This window comes from Sitophilus oryzae, unplaced genomic scaffold, assembly GCF_002938485.1.
Source record: "Sitophilus oryzae breed Bouriz unplaced genomic scaffold, Soryzae_2.0 scaffold_499_pilon_pilon, whole genome shotgun sequence".
NCBI lineage: Eukaryota > Metazoa > Arthropoda > Insecta > Coleoptera > Curculionidae > Sitophilus > Sitophilus oryzae.
Genome location: NW_022147083.1, coordinates 4356349 through 4377567, shown reverse-complemented (window position 1 = coordinate 4377567; position 21219 = coordinate 4356349). Strand labels below are relative to the sequence as shown.

At 34.3% G+C, this 21219-nt stretch overlaps 2 protein-coding genes across 2 annotated transcripts in view; one reads left to right on the top strand and one right to left on the bottom strand.

Moving 5' to 3' along the window:
• LOC115886824 (aldo-keto reductase family 1 member B1-like) overlaps window positions 1-21219 on the bottom strand; it is a 40813-nt gene that overhangs the window by 15786 nt on the left and 3808 nt on the right. The window contains exon 2 of the mRNA XM_030906127.1: window positions 1673-1802. Within this exon, the coding sequence (XP_030761987.1) occupies window positions 1673-1802 (130 nt within the window). The remainder of the gene's footprint in view (window positions 1-1672; window positions 1803-21219) is intronic.
• LOC115886825 (uncharacterized protein PFB0765w-like) lies at window positions 11414-14772 on the top strand. The gene is made up of 2 exons (XM_030906129.1): window positions 11414-12107; window positions 14366-14772. Exons 1-2 carry the CDS (start codon window positions 11497-11499, stop codon window positions 14700-14702), a joined length of 948 nt encoding a protein of 315 aa, XP_030761989.1. The 5' UTR covers window positions 11414-11496; the 3' UTR covers window positions 14703-14772.

The following is a 21219-nucleotide window of genomic DNA, read 5'->3' as shown; positions in this document are numbered from 1 at the left end:
TTTGAATTTAAGATTAGGAATAATATTTGCAACAAAATTTGTAATAACATCAAAATCAGTCAAAGTCGCAGTTTTTGAGATCATTTATTATTAACATATCTTAGTATGGGCGGCTATAGGTGCCTCCCTGCTCCAATTTTTTTTTCCAAAATAAAATACTGTCCCTATTTTTTAATTAATGATGTGGTTGTAAATAAAATGGTATAAAAACCTCGGAGGAAAGTATTCATTATTGTCCCGAGAATTAATAGTTAATCTCTCGTCAGTAATGAAACACTTCCCTCCTCGGTATTTAATATACTATTTAATTTTTGGGATTTCAATTTCAATAGTGTAGTACAAAGATATACAGGGTGAGTCTCTATGGACACCGAATATTAACATTATGTTTATTATGGAGTATCTCGAAAACTACTGCAGCTAGAGAGTCGGTCAAATTGGGAAAGATAGGAATAATTGCAATTTTGTGAGGTCAAATATATGCGCCTTTCGGATTTTTGAAAAAGTTTATGATTTACTAGATAGTGCAAGTAAAACAAATTTCGGCTATTTTAAAAACGTTCTCTAATTCCATTATAATCTGTTATAGACAACATGTTTTCGGATAAAAGCTGTAGATAATCACATCCTTAATGAGATTGTGTCCCCAGCAATACCGTACAACATTGTATGATCGAAACAATTCCTATTATGAAAACCTGACCATGGCCCTCTTCCCTCGAGTTGATGACTCGCCAACACGATGTCCTTACTTTGAAGTTCTGACAAATCTGGTGATACACCGCAAAGGTTAGTTGATCCACTTCTACTGAGCCCCGTATGAGGAAGTAAGGGAGACAAGAATAAAATGGGTTGCCTCTTAGTGCCCCAAGGTTGTGATCAGTAAAGGCTAGTCTTATCTAGCCACGCATCCCTTTGACCTGGTCTCACCATCATAGGATTTAGATTTTTGGTGAGGTTGTCTCCTATTGATCCTGGCGGTTAAGCCAAGACACCTATATCCTCTGCCCGTGATACATGACCACAAACAGCAGACATCTAGTATGACGGACAGGGTAGTTCAAACCGGCAACGTTATACATCTTGGTGCAATTCCTTTGCCACGACACTATAGCCAGAGACAAGACAGTGAGATGATCCTTGACCCAGTCAAAACTTCTAGAACCTGACTAGGAAATTCCCCACGAACGAGGTCTCGCATCTCCTAGAGGAAGTTTCCATGGGATAGTTTCCATGGGTAACTGAGTGAAACTGTTTAAAAAAGATAACAATTAGCTATTAGCCAATTATATAGTTACTGAAAAATAACCAGTTATATAGTTACTGATGAGATATTCATCTGTTCGAGATATCTCTACAAAATTTAAAAAAAAGACATGCCTACAATTAAATTCACATTTTTCCCGTACTTCTGTGTTCAAATTAGTATTAACTAGAAATAAAGACCAGATCTGACTAGCTAAATTCAAAGGTTGTCTCACATTAATTATATATTAATTTTTGTAATAAAGTCATCAATCAATCAATTTTTCTTGTACAATTAATTCAACGTTGTTTGTAACTGGAAAAATATTCAATTTGTATTATTGGACTATACGTCGTATTTGCTAGTTTAATTTAGTTAATTTAATTTTACTAAAATTTAATTTATATTGGATATTCTTTTATAAACCTTCTTTAATAGCTGCTCTAACTCCATCTCCCACTTCCTTCTCGTTTCCATATAGCCAGGCACAATCAATATGTCTGTATCCCACTGATAATGCATGTTTGACAGTCTTTTCGCACTCGCCAGGTGGTGACTGAAATGAGAAAGTAGGGGTATTAAAATATGTTTTTTTTTCTTAAAAGTAGTTAGAAAAATACATATAAAATAGAAAAACTAATTGAAATGTTTGTTAATTTATTTATCAATTCAATTGTCTGTTCAATCATTAATAGAATCTCAGAAGTTATTAAATTATAAAAATGTTTTGTGAAAAATACTACAATAGTACTTGCATTATCAGTTCAATAGTATGACTCAAAAGTAATCTTATGAATGTTGCTCTGAGTCTCACATCTGAATCACTTTTTAATAGGTATATTATTACGAAATACGAAAGTCTAATCGAAAAAAATGGCGTCCAGTTGGCTTGGAAATGAAGATACCACAGATACTTCCAAGATTTACATTCCCCATATAATTTTACAGATAAATTTACAGTGATCTTCATTTCATAGCTATCTCTGAGGCCATATATCATATTGTATTTTTAATCTAAAGTTATAACAAAGTTCCAAATTCCGTTGCAAATTAATGAATTACTAATATCGCTATTAAAAAATAGGGGTTGACGGCAGAAAGGTAAAAATTTAAGGTTGTATGTATTTTTTAATGACACATCATAAAAAATTAAAAATAAAAATTTGACCTCAAGAAAAATTTGGGTGGACCACCCTTATCACTTAGGGGTATAAAAAATATTGAATATACATGTAAAGGGCCTTGGAAAAATAGATTTGATCGTCTAATGTCTTTAGTTCGTGTTCTGACCGGTTAAAATATGCCCAAATCGCATTTTTAATCATATCTCAATTTTTTCAAATGGAAGGAGGGTGGCTCATTAGTATATTTGGAAAAAGCATTTTTTCTACGAATAATTTGGTACCACACACTTGGTATTTCGAGTCAAATTGTCGTTATGAATCGCATGTTACAATTTCAAATAAACCACATTTGAAAATGTCAAAAGTTGACATATGATATGTCATTCTAGTCATAGTGTCATTTTCTGTCGAATGAAATAACAGAATAACCAGGGTGCTATTTAAAAATAAAACAGCAATAAAAATACGATTTGGGCATACTTTAACCTGCCAGAACAAGAACTAAAGACATTAGACGATCAAATCTATTTTTCCAAGGCTCTTTGATTAAAAATTACTGTTTTAACACATCCATGGCACCCTAGATAGAAATTTAAAATATAATTTTGTTTTAAGCTGATATATAGCATATGATATGTCCTTCTATTCAGAGTGTCATTTTCTCAATATTAAATAAAGTAAAATAATACCGAGGGTGACATTTAAACATCTAAAGTTGTAGTCATTTCCGGTGAAACAGGAGTGACCGAAAATAATTGAATATCAATCCTAATTTATGTCAAATACTAACCAAATCTCGATTTTTTATCTGAAAAAATAAAAAAGTTATAGGGGGTGAGCCACTTTTCAGATGCACCCGGTCTTAGATTTATTGATGAACTATAAACACCCCACAACAACTAATTAAATGCCACAGACTAATAATTAAAATAACGATTTGTCCGATTTTCGAGTTATTTCGCAAAGTATTCGACAATTTACTTATTTTAAAAAAAATTCTTATTTAAAATAGACTCCCCATTTCGAGCGATTCTCGTTTTAAATACCCTAGCGGATATTCTAGTGCATTTAAAACGATCGAAACGATATTGGTAGATAAAGACCATGAAAGTCCTAAACTCTTTTAGTATCTATCAAGTAACTTCTATTCTTGTATGAATGATTAACATGCATTCTTACGACGTTCGCTATTCAAACAGTCCATTTTTAAATATTTAGATTTTTGTATTAGAAAAAAATATATCTGATCTTCTTTTTCTTCTTTCTCAGCCTGGTTCCATCCAGTGTTGGATATACGCCTATTCTAGGTTTTTCCATGCTTCGCGATCTCTAGCCAATCTTATCCATTGTCTTCCCGCCACTGCCCTGACGTCATCGACCCATCTCTTTTTTGGTCGGCCCACACTTCTTGTTGTTCCCCTAGGTCTCCATAGGATTACTTTTTGGGGCCATCGGTCTGGATCCTGTCTTGCCACATGTCCTATCCATTGCCACTCTTTTAACGACATCTATTAATTTTGTTTTTTGACGTATGTAGGTATTCCGTATTTTTTCCCTAATGGTGACTCCCAACATGATTCTTTCCATGGCTCTTGTAGTTGTTCTGCTGTTTTTCGGGTAATTGCCATAGTCTCTAAGCCATACGTAAGCACAGGTAGAATGCAGCTGTCGTAAGCCTTTTTCTTTAGGTTCATGGGCACCTTTTTATCCTTGAAAATATTGCTCATATTTCCAAATGCTACCCATGCCAAATGGATCCTGCGTTTGATCTCCGTATTTTGGTTTTCCTTGCCCAGCTTGATTTTATGACCTAAATATATATAATGGTCTATGTTTTCAATAATAACGTTGTCAACGGTAATGTTATGGATATTGTTGCTCATTATCTTGGTCTTCTTCAAGTTCATTTTAAGGCCAATTTTCTGGGATTGGTCATTTAGCTCATTTAGCATGGTGTTTAGTTCTTGAATGTCGGTGCTCAGCAAGACAATATCGTCTGCGAACCTCAGATGGCTAAAGTGTACCCCATCGATGTTTAGACCTCTATTTTCCCATTCTAATTTCTTGAAGACATTTTCCAGTGCCAGTGTAAATAACTTGGGAGAGATGGTATCTCCTTGCCTCACGCCCTTGCCGAGTGGTATTTTTTCTGTTTTGAGGTCATCATCTAATTTAACTTGGAAGGTCGCACTATCATAGATATTTTTAATAATGGAATAATATCTGGAATTAATGCTCGCGTCCTCCATTGCAGCTAGAAATGACCAGGTTTCGATGCTGTCAAAGGCTTTTTGGTAGTCTACAAAGGCCAAATGTAGAGGTATATTGTATTCTGTTATTTTTTCAATGACTGTTTTAATTGTTTGTAGATGATCGATGGTACTAAAACCTTTTCGAAAGCCTGCCTGTTCTATTGGCTGATATGAATCTAGTTTCGTAGACAGTCGGTTGTTGATAATCCTAGTGAAGAGCTGGTATAGATGCGAGAGAAGGCTTTTTGTAAAATCTCCTTTTTTGTATAATAGCACAACTTCTGCGTTTTTCCATGCGTCCGGGATTCTACCCTCCATGAGACATTTATTTAACAATACTTCCACGGCATCCACTAATGGTTTTCCGCCCATCTTCAGCATTTCAGGTGTAATACGATCTTCTCCTGGGATTTTGCCATTTTTTGTTTGTTGAAGTGCGTATTTAATTTCTGTGGTTGATATTTCTGGCATATCTTCTGATCCTACGTTTGTGATGTGTTTTTGTACTCTATCTTTGTTTGGTATAACAGACTGATAAAGTATATCTGATCTAAGATACTTAAATTATTATTTTTACAGTTCATTAATTGAAAGTATAATTATTATCATAGGAATCCCAAATGTTCCAAAATAGATCAGAAGTAAATAAACTTGGATCCCTGGATCGAATCTATGCCAAAAATTGATATTTAAGAAACATTATATTCAAGATATATGGGCCAAAAATGTAAGAATAATATGTTAAAACAGATATGATTTATCTATGTATTTACAAGATATACGAATTCGGTTAAATGAAAAGAAAGTTGCATTATACTACTACTACTGCCATTACTCGCTGACGATTATCTGACACTCATCAGAAGATGGTTGCGCAAGGCGTTTTCTTTCATGTGTTATTAGAAGTTTGACAAACGAATCTGTATTTTAATTAGAATTCTGAATTCTGTTGTATCTACGACATCGTAAGTCCTTATGTTTAATTATTTTGATATCAGCCAATTAAATGCCGTTGTCACAAATTTGCTAAGCTTTCTAGACTGGGCACAACCACAGTCAAAATTTTGTTTTCTTATGACCGCCATTTTGAATTTTTAAATTATTTTTTAGAGCGAAGAAAATCTATATAGTTGTATCCCATTTTAATCCATTAATAACCAATATCTCTATAGAAGATTAAAATTTTTTTCGCCCAATATTATATTAGCCTTGAATATCCAATTCAAACTTTACAGGACAGCAATTAATTTGTCATGTACTGCAATTAATTTTTTATGTACAGGGTGGGTCAAAATTCGCTTTTAAATGGAAACACCCTTTTCTATAGGAGATAGACAAAAACTAATATCGGTGTCTGGAGCTCAATTTTTGTCAAAAACATGATGGTGAAAACAGCATATCGATATCTGTTACTGTTTCGGAGTTACAGGGTGTTTTTCAAAAATATGCATTTTTAACAAATTGCTTTAACTTTTTTGCTATGGAAAATTTTGTATTTTTATGAAAACATTCCCAAAGCACCTTTTTACGTAGAATTTAATGGTTTAAGTATAATTTTTTTAAAATTAATAATTTAAGAATAATTATCAACAGAAAATTTGATTTTTTATATGGGACACCCTGCATATTTTTAATTTATTAAAAAGAATTTAAAATTACCTTTCCAAAACTATAACACGCTTGATATTTTGCTCGATTCCTCTTCGAGATATAGAGTATATAAAAATTCACCCGCTTTAAATAAGTATAGGCTTTGAACGGCTCCGGCTGTAATGCAAACAAATTCTAGCTGTGAGCATCAGTTAAAACGAAAATAATATTTGCTATGAGAGATGCAGAATTTTATAACAATTTAAAATATATTTAGCCAACATCAACACATTTAAACTATATCTAATAACAATAAAAATAAATAGCAAACCAACATATAGATTTTGCTACAGGTGTTCGACATATCAACCGTCTTCTGTTATGGACAGACGGGGCAGTTTTTGAACATTTCTCGCGGAATTCATTAACTCAGTGGGGGTGAAAGATACCCTCTCATAACTGCTAAGTATTTCTAATTCTTGTGTAGATTATACGGAAGAATAAGGAGCCTTATTCGTCCGCAAATTTATCCATAGGATTAGATCCATGGGCATTAAGTCAGGCGACCTCCACGGCCAACGGCTGGGATCTTGGTTAGGTATTCAATTATTCTTAAAATTGGCTGCAAAAATTTGCTGATAAATTCAGCGTTCAGAGGTGGTGCGTCATCTTGCTGGAAAAATATGTTTTCGAGTTCCATTAAGGGCATATCATCCATAAGGGGTCCAAAGCCTACTAGTTAAAAGTGACGAACTTTTAAAAATTGTGTATTTCGAAGGAGATTATAACAAAATATCAAGTATGCTATATTTTTGGAAAGGTAATTTTAAATTCTTTTCAGTTAATTTATAAATATAGAGGGTGTCCCAAATAAAAAATCAATTTTTCTGTTGATAACTCTTAAATTATTAATTTTAAAAAAATTTTACTTAGACCATTAAATTCTACGTAAAAAGGTGCTTTGGAAATAGAAATACAAAATTTTCCATAGCAAAAAAGTTATAGCGATTTTTTAAAAATGCACATTTTTGAAAAACACCCCGTAACTCCGAAACGGTAACAGATATTGATTTTCGGTTTTCACCATAATGTTTTTAATGAAAATTGAGCTCCAGACACCGATATTAGTTTTCGTCTATCTCCTATAGAAAAGGGTGTTTCCATTTAAAAGCGTCGAATTTGACCCACCCTGTACAGTAATTATTTTTTACATATATTAATTTTTTATGTATTACGTGTCAAAATGGAACTCATAAAAATTGCATTGTAAAGTGTGTCTTGTATAGTGAGAAAAATAAAAGAAATTCAGATAAGGTATCACCAAGTTACAGGACACTGTATGCTGAAATAGCACAGAACACAGCAGCATTATACAACTTAGATTAAAAGGATCATTAAATTAAAGTTTTAGCTCAGATCGAAATATAGCTTAGCTGTAAAATAAGTGGAGAGTGTAGTATAAGCAATTCACAATATTATGTACAAAAAACCTGTATGAAAAATGTGTATGGCTCGTTCAAGGGTAAAATACCAGAGAAAAATCATTGGGTGGCTTTAATAAAAATTTGCTGAGAAAAATGATATTTGAAATATAAAACCGCAAATATCTGCGAAACCGTTAAAAATTTTGAAACATTCTAAATTTAAAAAATATTCAATTTTTAATTCTCCATTTATTGAAAAAATAATATACAGGATTTATACTATTTAAAAAAAAACGATGATTAGAAGAAAATTATTTTATATTTTAGAAAGCTTGGCGTAAAATTTTGAACATCCTGTATGATTTACGATTACCATATTTATAGCAAAGTAAGTACAGATACCTAATATAGTTTTGATTTCAAGACGGTTCTTGTATTTTTAATAATTTTTTAAGAGGGGGGGGCTAAAAAATATATATATTTTATTTATTTATTAATATATCTGAAACTATCGAAATATATTTACTCATAAATTAGTATTATGTAAAGTGATCTGAAAAGAAGCCAAAAATGCAATAATATACAGGGTGTTCCATTTAAAAAAGCATCCCGATCCACTCACACTTTTTTGAGCCATTCTATAGAAGTTAAAATATTTTCCTGAATACATCCTAGTAAATACTTTAGGCTTCAAAATTTCCAGGTTTTGTGTTCTAGAAGCTACAGATGCCCGATGCACTATTGCCGAACCCTGTAGGTCAAATTTGATAAAAATTATTTCTATAAAAGTACTTGCTGTCATATTGCGTTAGATGGTCACTCCAAGGCAGACCTAATATTGAGCATATTTAAACAAAAATTTAAATTTCTATAGATTTTGGATATAACCCTAATTTTTGATATAACCATTTTGATATTACTATTTTGGATATAACCGAGGATATAACCCTAATCAAAACTCGATAGAATCGCTCTCTCTGGTATAAAAATACAAAATGGCGACCATAAGAAAACAAAAATTTGACTGTTGTCCTTAATCTAGAACGCTAAGAAAATTTCTGAAAAAGGCATTTAATTGGTCGAGGTCATATTATTATTACATATATCGGAAATTAATCAAGGTGCCGGAGTTTTCTTGACAGGTAATTGTCAAACTATTAATAAATTAACTTTGGTCTCGTTTAACCGAATTCGTATCTCTTGTAGTTTCCGGGATCCCAATGATTAGCAACTTAAATAGTTTTCACCCTGTATAAATATATCGAAAATATACCGGGTGCGTCCCAATAGTGGCTCACCCCCTATAACTTTTTTATTTTTTCAGATAAAAAAAACGAGATTTGGTATGTTAGTATACGACATAAATTAGGATTGATTGACGTATTCAATTGTTTTCTGTCACTTCCTGTTTCGCCGGAAATGACTACAACTTTTGATTTTTAAATGGCACCCTCGGTATTTTTTACTTTATTCGATAGAAAATGACATTCTGAATAGAATGACATATCATATGTCAACTTTTGACATTTTTGCTTAAAACAAAATTGAATTTTAAATGTCAATCTAGAGTGCCATGGCTATGTTAAAAACACTAACTCTTCATCAAGGAGCCTTCGAAAAATAGATTTGATCGTCTAATGATTTTAGTGGCTTGTCCTGGCCAGTTAGAAAATTCTCAAATCGTATTTTTAATCATAACTCAATTTTTTCAAATAAAACGAGGGTGGCTCATTAGGATATTTAGAAAAAGTATATTTTTACGAATAATCTAATACCACACACTTGGTATTTCAAGTCAAATTTTTGATACGAACCGCAAGTTATAATTTCAAATAAACCATATGCGAAAATGTCAAAAGTTGACATATGATGTGTCATTCTATTCAGAGTGACATTTTCTATCGAATAAAGTAAAAAAATACCGGGGGTGCCATTTAAAAATCAAAAGTTGTAGTCATTTCCGGTGAAACCGGAAGTGACCGAAAACAACAGGGTCCGGCAATAGTGAGTCGGGCATCTGTGGCTCCTAGAATAAAAAACTTGTGAATTTTGTTTAACTACAAACCTACAGTATGTACTAGGATGTATTTCAGGAAAATATTTTAACTTCTATAGGGTGGCTCAAAAAAGTGTGAGTGGATCGGGATGACTTTTTTTAAATGGAACACCCTGTATATTATTGCATTTTTGGCTTCCTTTCAGATCATTTTACATAATCCTAAGACATGAATAAATATATTTCAATAATTTCAGAGATATTAATAAATAAATAAAAATTATATATTTTTCAGCCTTTCTTAAAAAAATTATTAATAATAACAAGAACTGTTCTGAAATCAAAACTATATTAGATATTTACTTTAGATGGTCTGTACTTACTTTGCTATAAATATGGAAATCGTAAATCATACAGGATGTTCAAAATTCTACGCCAAACTTTCTAAAATGTAAAATAATTTTTCTTTGGTTTTTTAAATGGAACACCCTGTATATTACTTTTTCAATAGATGGAAAATTAAAAAATGAACATTTTTTGCATTTAGAGTATTTCAAAATTTTTAACGGTTTCGCAGATATTCCCGGTTTTGTATTTCATATGGCATTTTCCACAGTAAATTTTTTAACCCCAAATGTCACCCAATGATTTTTCTCTCGTATTTTACCATTGAAAGCGCCATATGAGATAATACTGCGTGTATCCGGAAAACTACTAAAAATTTTGAAATACTTTAAATACAAAAAATGTTAATTTTTTAATTCTCCACCCAATAGAAAAATAATATACAGGGTGTTCCATTTAAAAAAAAAACAAGAAAAATTATTTTATATTTTTGAAAGTTTGGCGTAAAATGTTGAACATCCTGTATGATTTACGATTACCATATTTATAGCAAAGTAAGAACAGACCATCTAAAGTAAATATCTAATATAGTTTTGTTTTCAGAACAGTTCTTGTATTTTTAATATTTTTTTTAAGAAGGGTTGAAAAATACATATTTTAGATTTATTTTTTAATATCTCTGAAACTATCGAAATAGATTTACTCATATCTTAGGATTATGTAAAATGATCTGAAAGGAAGCCAAAAATGCAATAATATACAGGGTGTTCCATTTAAAAAAAATCATCCAGATCCACTCACACTTTTTTGAGCCACCCTATAGAAGTTAAAATATTTTCCGGAAATACATCCTGGTACATACTTTAGGTCTGCACTTAAACAAAATTCTCAAGGTTTTTATTCTAGGAGCTACAGATGCCCGACGCACTATTGCCGGACCGTGTGAATACGTCAATCAATCCTAATTTGTCATATACTAACATACCAAATTTCCTTTTTTTAATTAAAAAAATAAAAAAGTTATAGGGGTGAGTCGTTTTTGAGACGTACCGGGTATATCTGTATTCACAATTATTGCAATCATTCTGTAGTATGCAGTATAAAATAAATGGGTTATATTTTTGATATGCTGGATTTTTTTCCACCGATTTGTCAATTTGACTGGGCTAATATTCTCCGAAAAATTACTTGAGAAACGTTCTTATTTAATACTTTCATGCATTGAAATATTTATTACGATTTTTTTGGTTAATTTTATGTAGGTAGCTATCCAAATATCAACATCCAATATTCAGATGTCATATTATTTTTGAAATTTGTAAGCATGAAAAATTTGACCTTAATTTAAAAATATTTTTTTTACTACAGTAAATACTTTAAATCACTGTATAGTGTGTCTAATGACAATCTTGAGTTGTCAGTAATGATTAAAATGTCAGAACGCAACTATTGTCATCATCAGTCAATATATTTTCTTTCATTTTTCACCAAATTAAATTTCTTGTAGACTTAACCCGACATGGCTGCCGAAATTGGTAGAACCCAGTCGACGGAAGCGATAAACAAACAGTTGTTAGAAAACCAGTCGTATCTTTACGATGAAAATCAAAAACTCCAAGAAAACGTTAATAAGCTATCTAAACATTTGGAAGATTTAAGAAGAAGTACGGTAGATCCTAAAGTTCTAGAACATCTTTTATCGGAAAAGCAAAATCTCATCGCGATCAACGAAACTTTAAAGAAAAAAATTAAAGATATCAAAAGCTTGCCGCCCAATCTCAATAAAGGTGATTTAGAAAGACAAAAAGTCGAGAAACAAGAATTACTGAAGTCTATAGACGAATTGGATGTTATTCTTACACGAATTAATAATAGGCCGGAAGCATTTGAAGTAACACTGCCTAAAAAGAGTACGGTGCAAGAATTATACGATACCTTAACAAGAAGATTAGAGGATGAACAGAAAAGATCAGATGAAACTGTTGAAACTATAAGGCGATTGAGAGACGATGATGAAAAGATGATATTAAAAGATAAAATAACCGATTTAAAACAGCTAATCACAGACTTGGAAGTTGAAAATACCAAGTTAAAATTTGAAGCTGAACAACTTTCAGAAGATGTTCAAAGGTTGAGTGTATTTTCTTTTAAAGTGTATATTTTGTTATTTTTAGCCTTATATTAACGGATTTTTAAGCAGGATGTATATAATTTTATCAAGTTTAATTCGTAAACTCAGTTTTTTGTAAACTTTAGTATTTGGCATATTATACAGAGTTAGTCAAGGGGTTCTTTTTTTACCCTAACTTTAAAACACCCTGTGCAATAATTTCGTGTGTAAATTTTCCTAAAATATAATTTAACGGTGCTTTTTGGATCATGTCAATACATGCTTTGGTTAATTTTAAAGAGCGAAATGAACTTGCCACCAACAATTTGCAATTATTTCAATTATCATTTCTTTTCCAAGTTATTTTTCAATGTGACAAAGCGGCTTTGGTAATTATTGTGAACTATATACTACTATGAACTGCACATCATGTTCGATGTTTGGCAAATGCTTAGCAGGAGGGTTAGAGGTTGCGAAGCAGTACCAGCTTCATTAAATGAACTTCGCGTGGTCCTTAAAGAAGAATGAAAAAACATAACGCAATAATATATATGCAGCCTCAATGACAATATGAACGGGCAGTTATGGCAGCCAAAGGTAACAATACAAAATATTAGGGTATTTTTTACAATTTTTTTTCTGTTTGTATTCTTGAGTATTTCAGATGTTTTCTTTAATATCGTTAGTTCTGTTATCGTTATTAATGTTTATTAAAACCCGGACTGTATCGTTAGTCTTTAACGTTTTTTTTTAAATTTAATATAGAGTATCCAATGCAGTGTAATATGATATTACGACATTCGACAATAGTCACCAAAACCATCTCGTCATATTAAAAAATTACATCATTAAACCTAACACCACTGCATATTGTCGTCGGTAGTTATGCCAATGCGACAATGATTAGAATGGTCATTGACGGAAACAGTACTGGGAGAATTTTTAGGTCAGGGGCTTGGAACACCCTCAAAAAGAAAATCCCACTTCTCCAACTCCCAGTGGACGACATACCAAGAATTTACAACTTTGAGAAACACCTCACTGTAGTATTGAGTAATAAAAAGGATTGGAAGAAAGAAACGCTTACTCAGCATATAAAAGACCATACCATAACGTGGTATACTGATGCTTCCAAAACCAAAGCAGGGACAGGGATAGGAGTATTTGGGCCGAAAACCAAATACTCCGAACCAATGGGCACCTACCCCAGTATTCTTCAGGCAGAAATCTACGCTATCGAAAGATGTGTACAATTTATCTTAGATAGGAACTATCGAAAACAGGAAATTGCCATCCTATCCGATAGTCATGCAGCACTAAATGCGATCAACTCAGTAACCATCAATTCGAAGTTGGTCAAAGAATGCCTAGAGAAGCTCAACAAGTTGGGCAAAGAAAATAAAGTCCTCCTACTCTGGGTGCCTGCTCACCAAGGGATAGAAGGCAATGAAATAGCAAATGATTTAGCTAGGAAAGAAGCGAACACTCCACTAACTGGACCAGAACCGTTCTGTTTTCCAAGCGGAAACCAACTGAAAGCGGAACTGAAGAATCTGGAAGACTCCAACCGCAACTTGGAATGGGTGTCCTCCAACGGTCTAAGACACTCGAAAAAGTTTCTCAGAACCTACGACCGAGAAAAATCAAAGGTTCTCCTTGATTTAAGTAAAAACAAACTTCGGATTGTCACGGGGTTTCTAACAGGACACTGTCTCCTCAACGAACACCTCAGTAGGCTGAAGCTGAGAAACAACGGCGAATGCAGATTCTGTGGGGAATATGGGGAAACACCAGAATACCTTATCACTGAGTGCGCCGAGATGACGACTATTCGTGCCATGAACTTTGGTACGGCTGATGTCAAGGATGGAGAGCTGGCCTCAGTGGAGCCGTCTCAGATACTGGCTTTTGTTAAAGCCTTGAGACTGTATGATGAGTTATAACTCGTTATAACTCAAGAAAGGGGAACACACAATAGATCTGTAAGGTCGCGGTGACTAACTCCCCTCCTAAACATTCTACATTCTACATTCTACAAGCCTGTATAACATGCCAAATACTAAAGTTTATAAAAAGCTGAGTTTACGAATTAAAGTTAATATAATTATATTACAGCTTGCTAAAAATTTATGAAAATATGGCTAAAAATAACAAAAATATAACATTTTAAATTTGACCAAAAATTTCTCCGTTGCGTTTTTTTTGCATCTGAATATAATAAATTCATAAATCTTATTATTATTTAATTTAATGTATTTTTAATATATCTCGCTTGTAGACATAAAAATCAATTATCAGAAGCATCTCAGGAAATAAGTGGCCTTAAAAAGGACAAAAGTGTGTTGGAAATCGAAATTGATCATCTTAAACAGGTAATATCAGATTTGGAGCATGAAAAGCTTAATCTAAAAAAGGATATGATCGAAGAACTTACCGAAGCAAATAGGGCAAAACGTGTTTCCGCAGATACCGAAATAGCTCTTCAACAAATCTCGGAAGCGTACGAAAATAAAAGAAAAGAAGTGGCCAGATATCAAAAACAATTAGATGAGGCTAATGGCATAATAAAAGCTTTTAAAGACCAATTTGAGAAGCAAAATGATCTAGAATATTGAAAGAAAACAAAAAAATGTTATTGTAAATTGTATTTGTCATATAATAATAAGGTTACAATGATTTTTTTAAGAAGAATTTTAATTTTTTGATGATTGTCAAATTTTATGCCTTTGAGCGATATCTTAAATGAAATTTTCTGTCCATATTTTGAGTGTAAATATGAGATAATTATAGAATATTTAAATTTATCAATATACAGGGTGTCCCAATATTCCGTGAATACAGAATTAGTACGTATTTTTGGAATCAAAATAAGTTCATTGGACACATCTAAAGTGCTTCGTTCGTCCGTTAGAGGGCATCAAACTTTAACAGAATAAAGGCATTTTTAGCCGACAATACCAACAGGTATCGTAGGCTATTATAATTGGCAAAAAAATGTTTTTTTAATTTCACTCAAAATGAGTTATTTGGGTCATAAATGACCTAAATACAAAATATTTTTATGGTATCTGTCTGTCTGTCTGTCCAACTGTCTGTAACACGATAACTCAAAAACCGCTAAACCGATTTTAACCAAATTTGGCACAAAAATACTGTGGCACCCGAGAATCTGGCCATTAGTTTTTGGTGGGGTTTGGTTTTAGGAATTTTAAAAAATCGTAACTCCAAAATTACAGTAGCTAGCGAAACGCGGTTTTCAATTTAAGATTAGGAATAATATTTGCAACAATATTTATAATAACATCAAAATCAGTACGGTCAAAGTCGCTCTTTTTGAGATAAAAAAAAATGGGAAAAATTTCTTTACTTTCAAACTAAAAGAACTGCCTACCAACTTTTTATTAACATACTTTAGTATGGGCGGCTATACTAAGCATAATAGATTTTATGCGCCTACATACCTTGATGCGAAATAAAAAAAAATTTTTGGTAGTCAGCTTTGGAAAAATATTTTTTCCCCAAAAAGTATGCACGATGGCGTTTTTTTACAAGAGACAAATGTTAGTTTTTAATAAAAGTATTTCTTTAGTATACATTTTTTTTATACTAAAATTTATGTAGGGGTGGAGGTAGTTTTCATCCTTCACGAACTTTTTCTTGATTTTTGTGAAAGACAAATGTTAGAACACTCAAAGCGGCAAAAACAGACACTCAAAATTCCATTCAAATCGGAATAACGGTTCTTGAAAAAATCGGTGTATATATTTTTCGTTATTATCTCGAAAACTAGGCATCCTAGCGAAAAAAAAATATTCTATACAAAATGAAAGTAAATTCAATTGTTTACAAAAAAGGTCCTATTCATTTTTTCGCTAGAAGCAGTAGTGAAGAGGTTTATCAACTTTCTTGCAAAAAAAATTGAAGCTCAAGGATTAATAGCAGTAGTAGCCACAGGAGACGCTGATACCAAAAACGTAAGCTGTGGTTTGCAGCCAGCTAACCAGCATCAAACTGTGACAGTCATAGGGGAGGATATAGACCTGTTGGTGTTGCTTATTGCATTAACCCCCCTGAGGAAGAGATGCTTTTTTTAAGCCAAGCAGGGGAAAGGTGGAGTCACGTTGGTATAATGTCGCCAACCTCCAAAAGCTGCCATATGCGAAGACCATTCTGTTACTCCATTCGTTCAGCGGTTGTGGTACTACCTCCGCTATTTATAACAAGAGCAAGGGAGGGGTGGTTGAAGTATTTTTAAAGGCTGAAGAGGAGGTCACAGATATTTACAAAGTCTTCTCTGATCCCTTAGCAAAACAGGACATGGTAGCCGATGCAGGAGAGCTGCTTTTTGGCATTGTACCAGGCCCCAAAAGGAGCAGACCTGAGTCGGGTACGACACCAGGCCTTTGTTAAAGCCTCAACAAAGCCAAGGCCTGATTTTGCGGCATTTCCACCTACTAGAGGCGCTGCTCGCCAGCACTCCCTCAGAGTTTATTTGCAGGTTTGTGTCAATATATGCTTTGTTTACCTTAACATTTGTTTTGTATTACTGTAATGACCAACAACGAATTAATTATCATTTGCAGCTTCAGTACTGGCTGCATGGAAATCAGCAGCAGGAGTCAACTGCTTGGGGATGGTTGAATGGGTTGGACGGCTTCCTCACCCCTGTCACAAGCACGGATCCAGTTGCGCCAGAATCTGTCCTAAGTAATATATTTTGCAGGTGCAAAACTGGTTGCGGAAGCCGCTGCGGGTGCGTTAAGCAGGCATACCCTGTTCGCTTCTGTGCAGCATTTGCCACGCTTCGTGTACCAACGGTCCTCCAATCATCGGCATCAATGGCAACGACGATGATAACTTTCACGATGAACTCGAACAATAAAGTACTGGATATTGTCATATATAAACTTAAATACTATATAAGAGTTTCTTGCCTTGAACTGCTAATATAGAAATTAATTCCACGCTGTGTTCGACATAATGTGGATCAACCTGCTCTCGTTTCGGGGCCCTACCCCATCATCAGGTGAGCTTGGGTCGTTTCCACAATATGTCGTTTATTATATACCTAAAAATTGCAAGAAATTTATTTTCCATTATATAACTTAAATACCTAGGTATATACAAATAAAAAAAAATCTGGTTTGTGTTAATCGTCCACAATACACAGTTTTTTCCACCTATTCTTATTTTCAAAGTATTATACACCCTTAACTACTGCTCACAGTGAAAACATGAATAGGACCTTTTTTGTGAACAATTAAAATTACTTTCATTTAGTATAGAACTTTTTTTCGCTAGGTTGTTAAGTTTTCGAGATAACAAAAAACCTATAAACCGGTCTTTTTCATCCTCCCCCTCCCCCCACTGCTAACGCACAAGGTCTATGGCTTGGGACTTTTGGTATGTTACTTCTCTGGGTCAACCCAACAACCACTTAAAACAATGATCTCTTTGACACTATGTTTTCCGAATTCATGTTTTCGTTTCCTGGCCTATAACGCAAAACATGGCAAATATCAACATACCTTAAGCTGTCAACCTGATGATCTGATAAGCCAGTTTCTACCAAGTCGGCAATACCAAAATTTATTGCTGTTTGAAAGATAATAAAGAGTGAGAATGATGAGTGGTGAGTGGTGTATCTCCATCTTCGTACTTATCTTTAAGAAAGGATCACTACTAGATTGTACTAATTACAGAACAATTGCCCTCTCCATGCCAGTAAAATACTCTTAACCGTCCCCCATCAACGAGCACCTAAAACCCTTTCTCCTCCCGCAGATGTCAGATGAACAAACAGGTTTTATTCTCGGAAAAGGCACTAGAGGACAGATCCTAAATCTTCGACAGATCCTAGAAAAAGTCAGAGAATACAACATTGATGTACCTGTGCTTCGTGGACTATTCAAAGACGTTTGATAAGGTAAAATGATATATACTCTGGATTATTTTACTAGAAATGGGCACTCCACCTCACCTCATTTATTTGGTCAAACAGCTCAATGAGAAAACATGTTATCGAGTAGTTTCAAAAGTGACACAGGGATGTATCTTCTTCTTAAAGTGCCTATCCTCTTTGGATGTTGGCTATCACATTGATCCATATTACTTTGTTCACTGCCGTTCTGAACAAAGCTGTTGACGTCAATCTGGTCCATGTTCGTAGATTTCGCAGCCACGATATTCGTCTGCGTCCCGCTGATCTTCTGCCTTCTATTTTCCCCTGCAGTATGAATTGGAGTAGGCGGTATTTCTCGTTCCGCATGATGTGTCCGAAGTATTCCACTTTTCTACGTTTGATATTCACCAGAAACTCCAACTCCTTGTTGATGCGGTGTAGTACAGTCTCATTTGACACGCGATGCACCCACGAAATCCTAAGCATGCGCCGATAAGACCACATCTCAAATGCCTCCACACGCTTGCATGATGCTCCATACAGAAAAGTTGAGAGCACATAGCATCTCAGGATTCTGATTCTAGTGCGTTAAGGGACAGGTTGCATAGTATATTTTGCATTTTGTTAAATATCCCTCTCGCGATTTCAATTCGGTGTTTTATTTCCAGAGAGTGGTCCCAGTATAGTCAGGGTGCAACCCAGGTATGCAACTGTCTCGGCCGCTGGGAGAACGTTGTTGTTAGCAGTGAACTGAAAGTTGTTGATGTAGTTCTTGCTAATGATCAACGTTTGAGTCTTCATGCAGTTCAACTTCATTCCGTATCTGCTGCATGTATTCGCCACACGATCTATAAACCTTTGGAGACCTTCATTGGTATCGGCCAACAGAACGGTATCATCGGCATATCTCAAATTGTTTACTATTTCTCCGTTTATTACCAGCCCATCCTCTGTGCCATCCATTGCCTCTCTGAATAGATGTTCCGAGTACACATTGAATACCAGAGGCGACAATATACAGCCCTGCCGCACTCCCCTCCTTACAATAGACTCTTCTGAAGTTTCGTTCTCGATTCGAACCACGGCCTTTTGTTGACGTTTTGCTATTATCTCTGCATATCTATCGTCTATTCCTGATTCCTGTAAAATCGAGATGAGTTTGTCATGCTGGACTCTATCAAATGCCTTTTCGAAGTCTATGAAGCACGCAAAGACATCTACATTGACGTCGCGTGCTCGTTGGATTAGGACTTGTATTGAAAAAAATTGAGCCTCACTGGTGCCCAATCCCTTTCTGAAGCCGAACTGAGTTTCACCTACGTTTTCATCGAGCTTCCTATATATACGTGTTTGGATGATATTAAGGAGGATTTTTAGGACGTAGCTCATCAGACTGATTATCCTGTGATCAGAGCATTTGGTCGCGTTTGCCTTCTTGGGAAGCGGTATAAATGTTGATAGCAGCCAGCTTGTATACATTTTGTTGAATAGGGTGGTCAGTAGTTGAACTTGTTCCGAGTCCAGCAGTTTAAGAACTTCTCCGTGTATCTGATCCGGTCCGGAAGTCTTGTTGTTTTTCAGACAGTTTGATAGCTGCTTCCACTTCTTCCTGTGTAATGGTGGGCCCTATATTGCCAGTTCCTGCAGTTATGTCATCGCTATTTTCGTTTCCGAAGAGCTCCTCCATGTACTACTAAGGCAATGTATACTCTCGCCAACCCTGTTTAATATCTACACTGAATATATTATGCGTCAAGTAATAAAAGAATGGAACGGTGGAATATCCGTGGGGGACAGGAGGATAAATAATCTGAGATACGCGGATGATACAGTTATTATAGCCGCCAGCAAAGAAGAGTTGTGGGTGTGGGTAGTCATAGTTGTACTGTGCTCTATTAGTGAAGAATAAACTAAGTAAACGTAAAACCAAGACGATTATGGTTGGCCGCCCCCGCATCAACCCGCCTGGTGTCCGAATCGTTACTGGATACGAGATTGTGAGCCAATTCATTTATTTAGGTTCCATGAAAGCAAACTCTGGAGGATGCGAGGCTGAAATTAGGTGAAGGATGGCAATGTCGAGGAATGCAACAACAAAACTGACTAAGATATCAGGAATCACACGAAAAACTAAACTGCGCATTGCGGACTCCCTCATTTTCCCCATACCTATGTATGGCTTCGAAACCTGGACACTGAAGGAAAGTGATAAACAAAGAATAAACGCCTTGGAGATGTGGGTATATCCTCGGGTATATCCACGATTGCCGCGAATACCATGGACGAACAAACATCTCCATTATAGAAGATCTAAAAATGAGACACGTCTGGTCACAAAATTAAATCTGTCAATCCTTATTTTTATAGAACATAAAGGTCTGTTTTTTTTCAAAAATATTTGCTAAATTTAATGTAATAAATAAAATAGATTTGTCCAACATAGTTCAAATTTGTCACATCTATTCAGTATATGCAGGCCTTTCAAAACATATTTACGACTTCACTGTAAAATCCAGTATTTTGACAGTGCAAAATTTGCATGGGGCTCCTACGTTTCCCACGACAATGGACCACCAAAATAAGTAAAGATGCACTCCAACGGAAAAGACATTTCTATAGCTAAACAGTATAAGACATATTTCATATTTCTGTAAGAGAGGTGTGAGAAAGGTGAGTGTGAGAAATGAATGGTTATTGAGAGAGTGCACTGGATACAGCCCAAAATCTTGGATTTTGAGATCAATCTGGAGATGGTAAGTCTAACATTCTCGAAAAGTATTTAAAGAAAGAAAGATCAAGGTTCGAATTGAAATGGCGAATGAGCAAGAAATCAGAAAAAAGTGAAAGACATCGTTAGAGCGTATTTGTTGTATTATATTTAAGTTAGTCCATTGTTGTTTAAATCGTATAATAAATTAGTTTTATTGTGTTTGAATTAAGAACCTAGGGAATTCGTAACAATAATAAAAATAATAAAACTACGTAAGTCGTCTCATTAAACGTAACACTCCAATTAGTTAATGTAGATAGGATCACCATCAAATCTAATTTAATCGATGAAACAATCCCCAATATCTAATATCCAAATATCTATTAACCGAAAACGTTGCCTAGTTTTTTCATTCTAATATGTGATGTGGATTGTCTGTATTTAAATATAATTATTATTAAAGTTTTTAACTCTTCAGTCATTGCAATTCAAGTCATTATAATTGCTTTTTAAACTTAAA

What these genes read in the sequence shown, in the direction of transcription:
- LOC115886825 (XM_030906129.1), top strand. Translation starts at nt 11,497, where the DNA reads ATGGCTGCCGAAATTGGTAGAACCCAGTCGACGGAAGCGATAAACAAA. An exon ending in CTTTCAGAAGATGTTCAAAG is followed by an intron (nt 12,108 to 14,365) that starts GTTGAGTGTATT and finishes TCTCGCTTGTAG; the next exon opens with ACATAAAAATCAATTATCAG.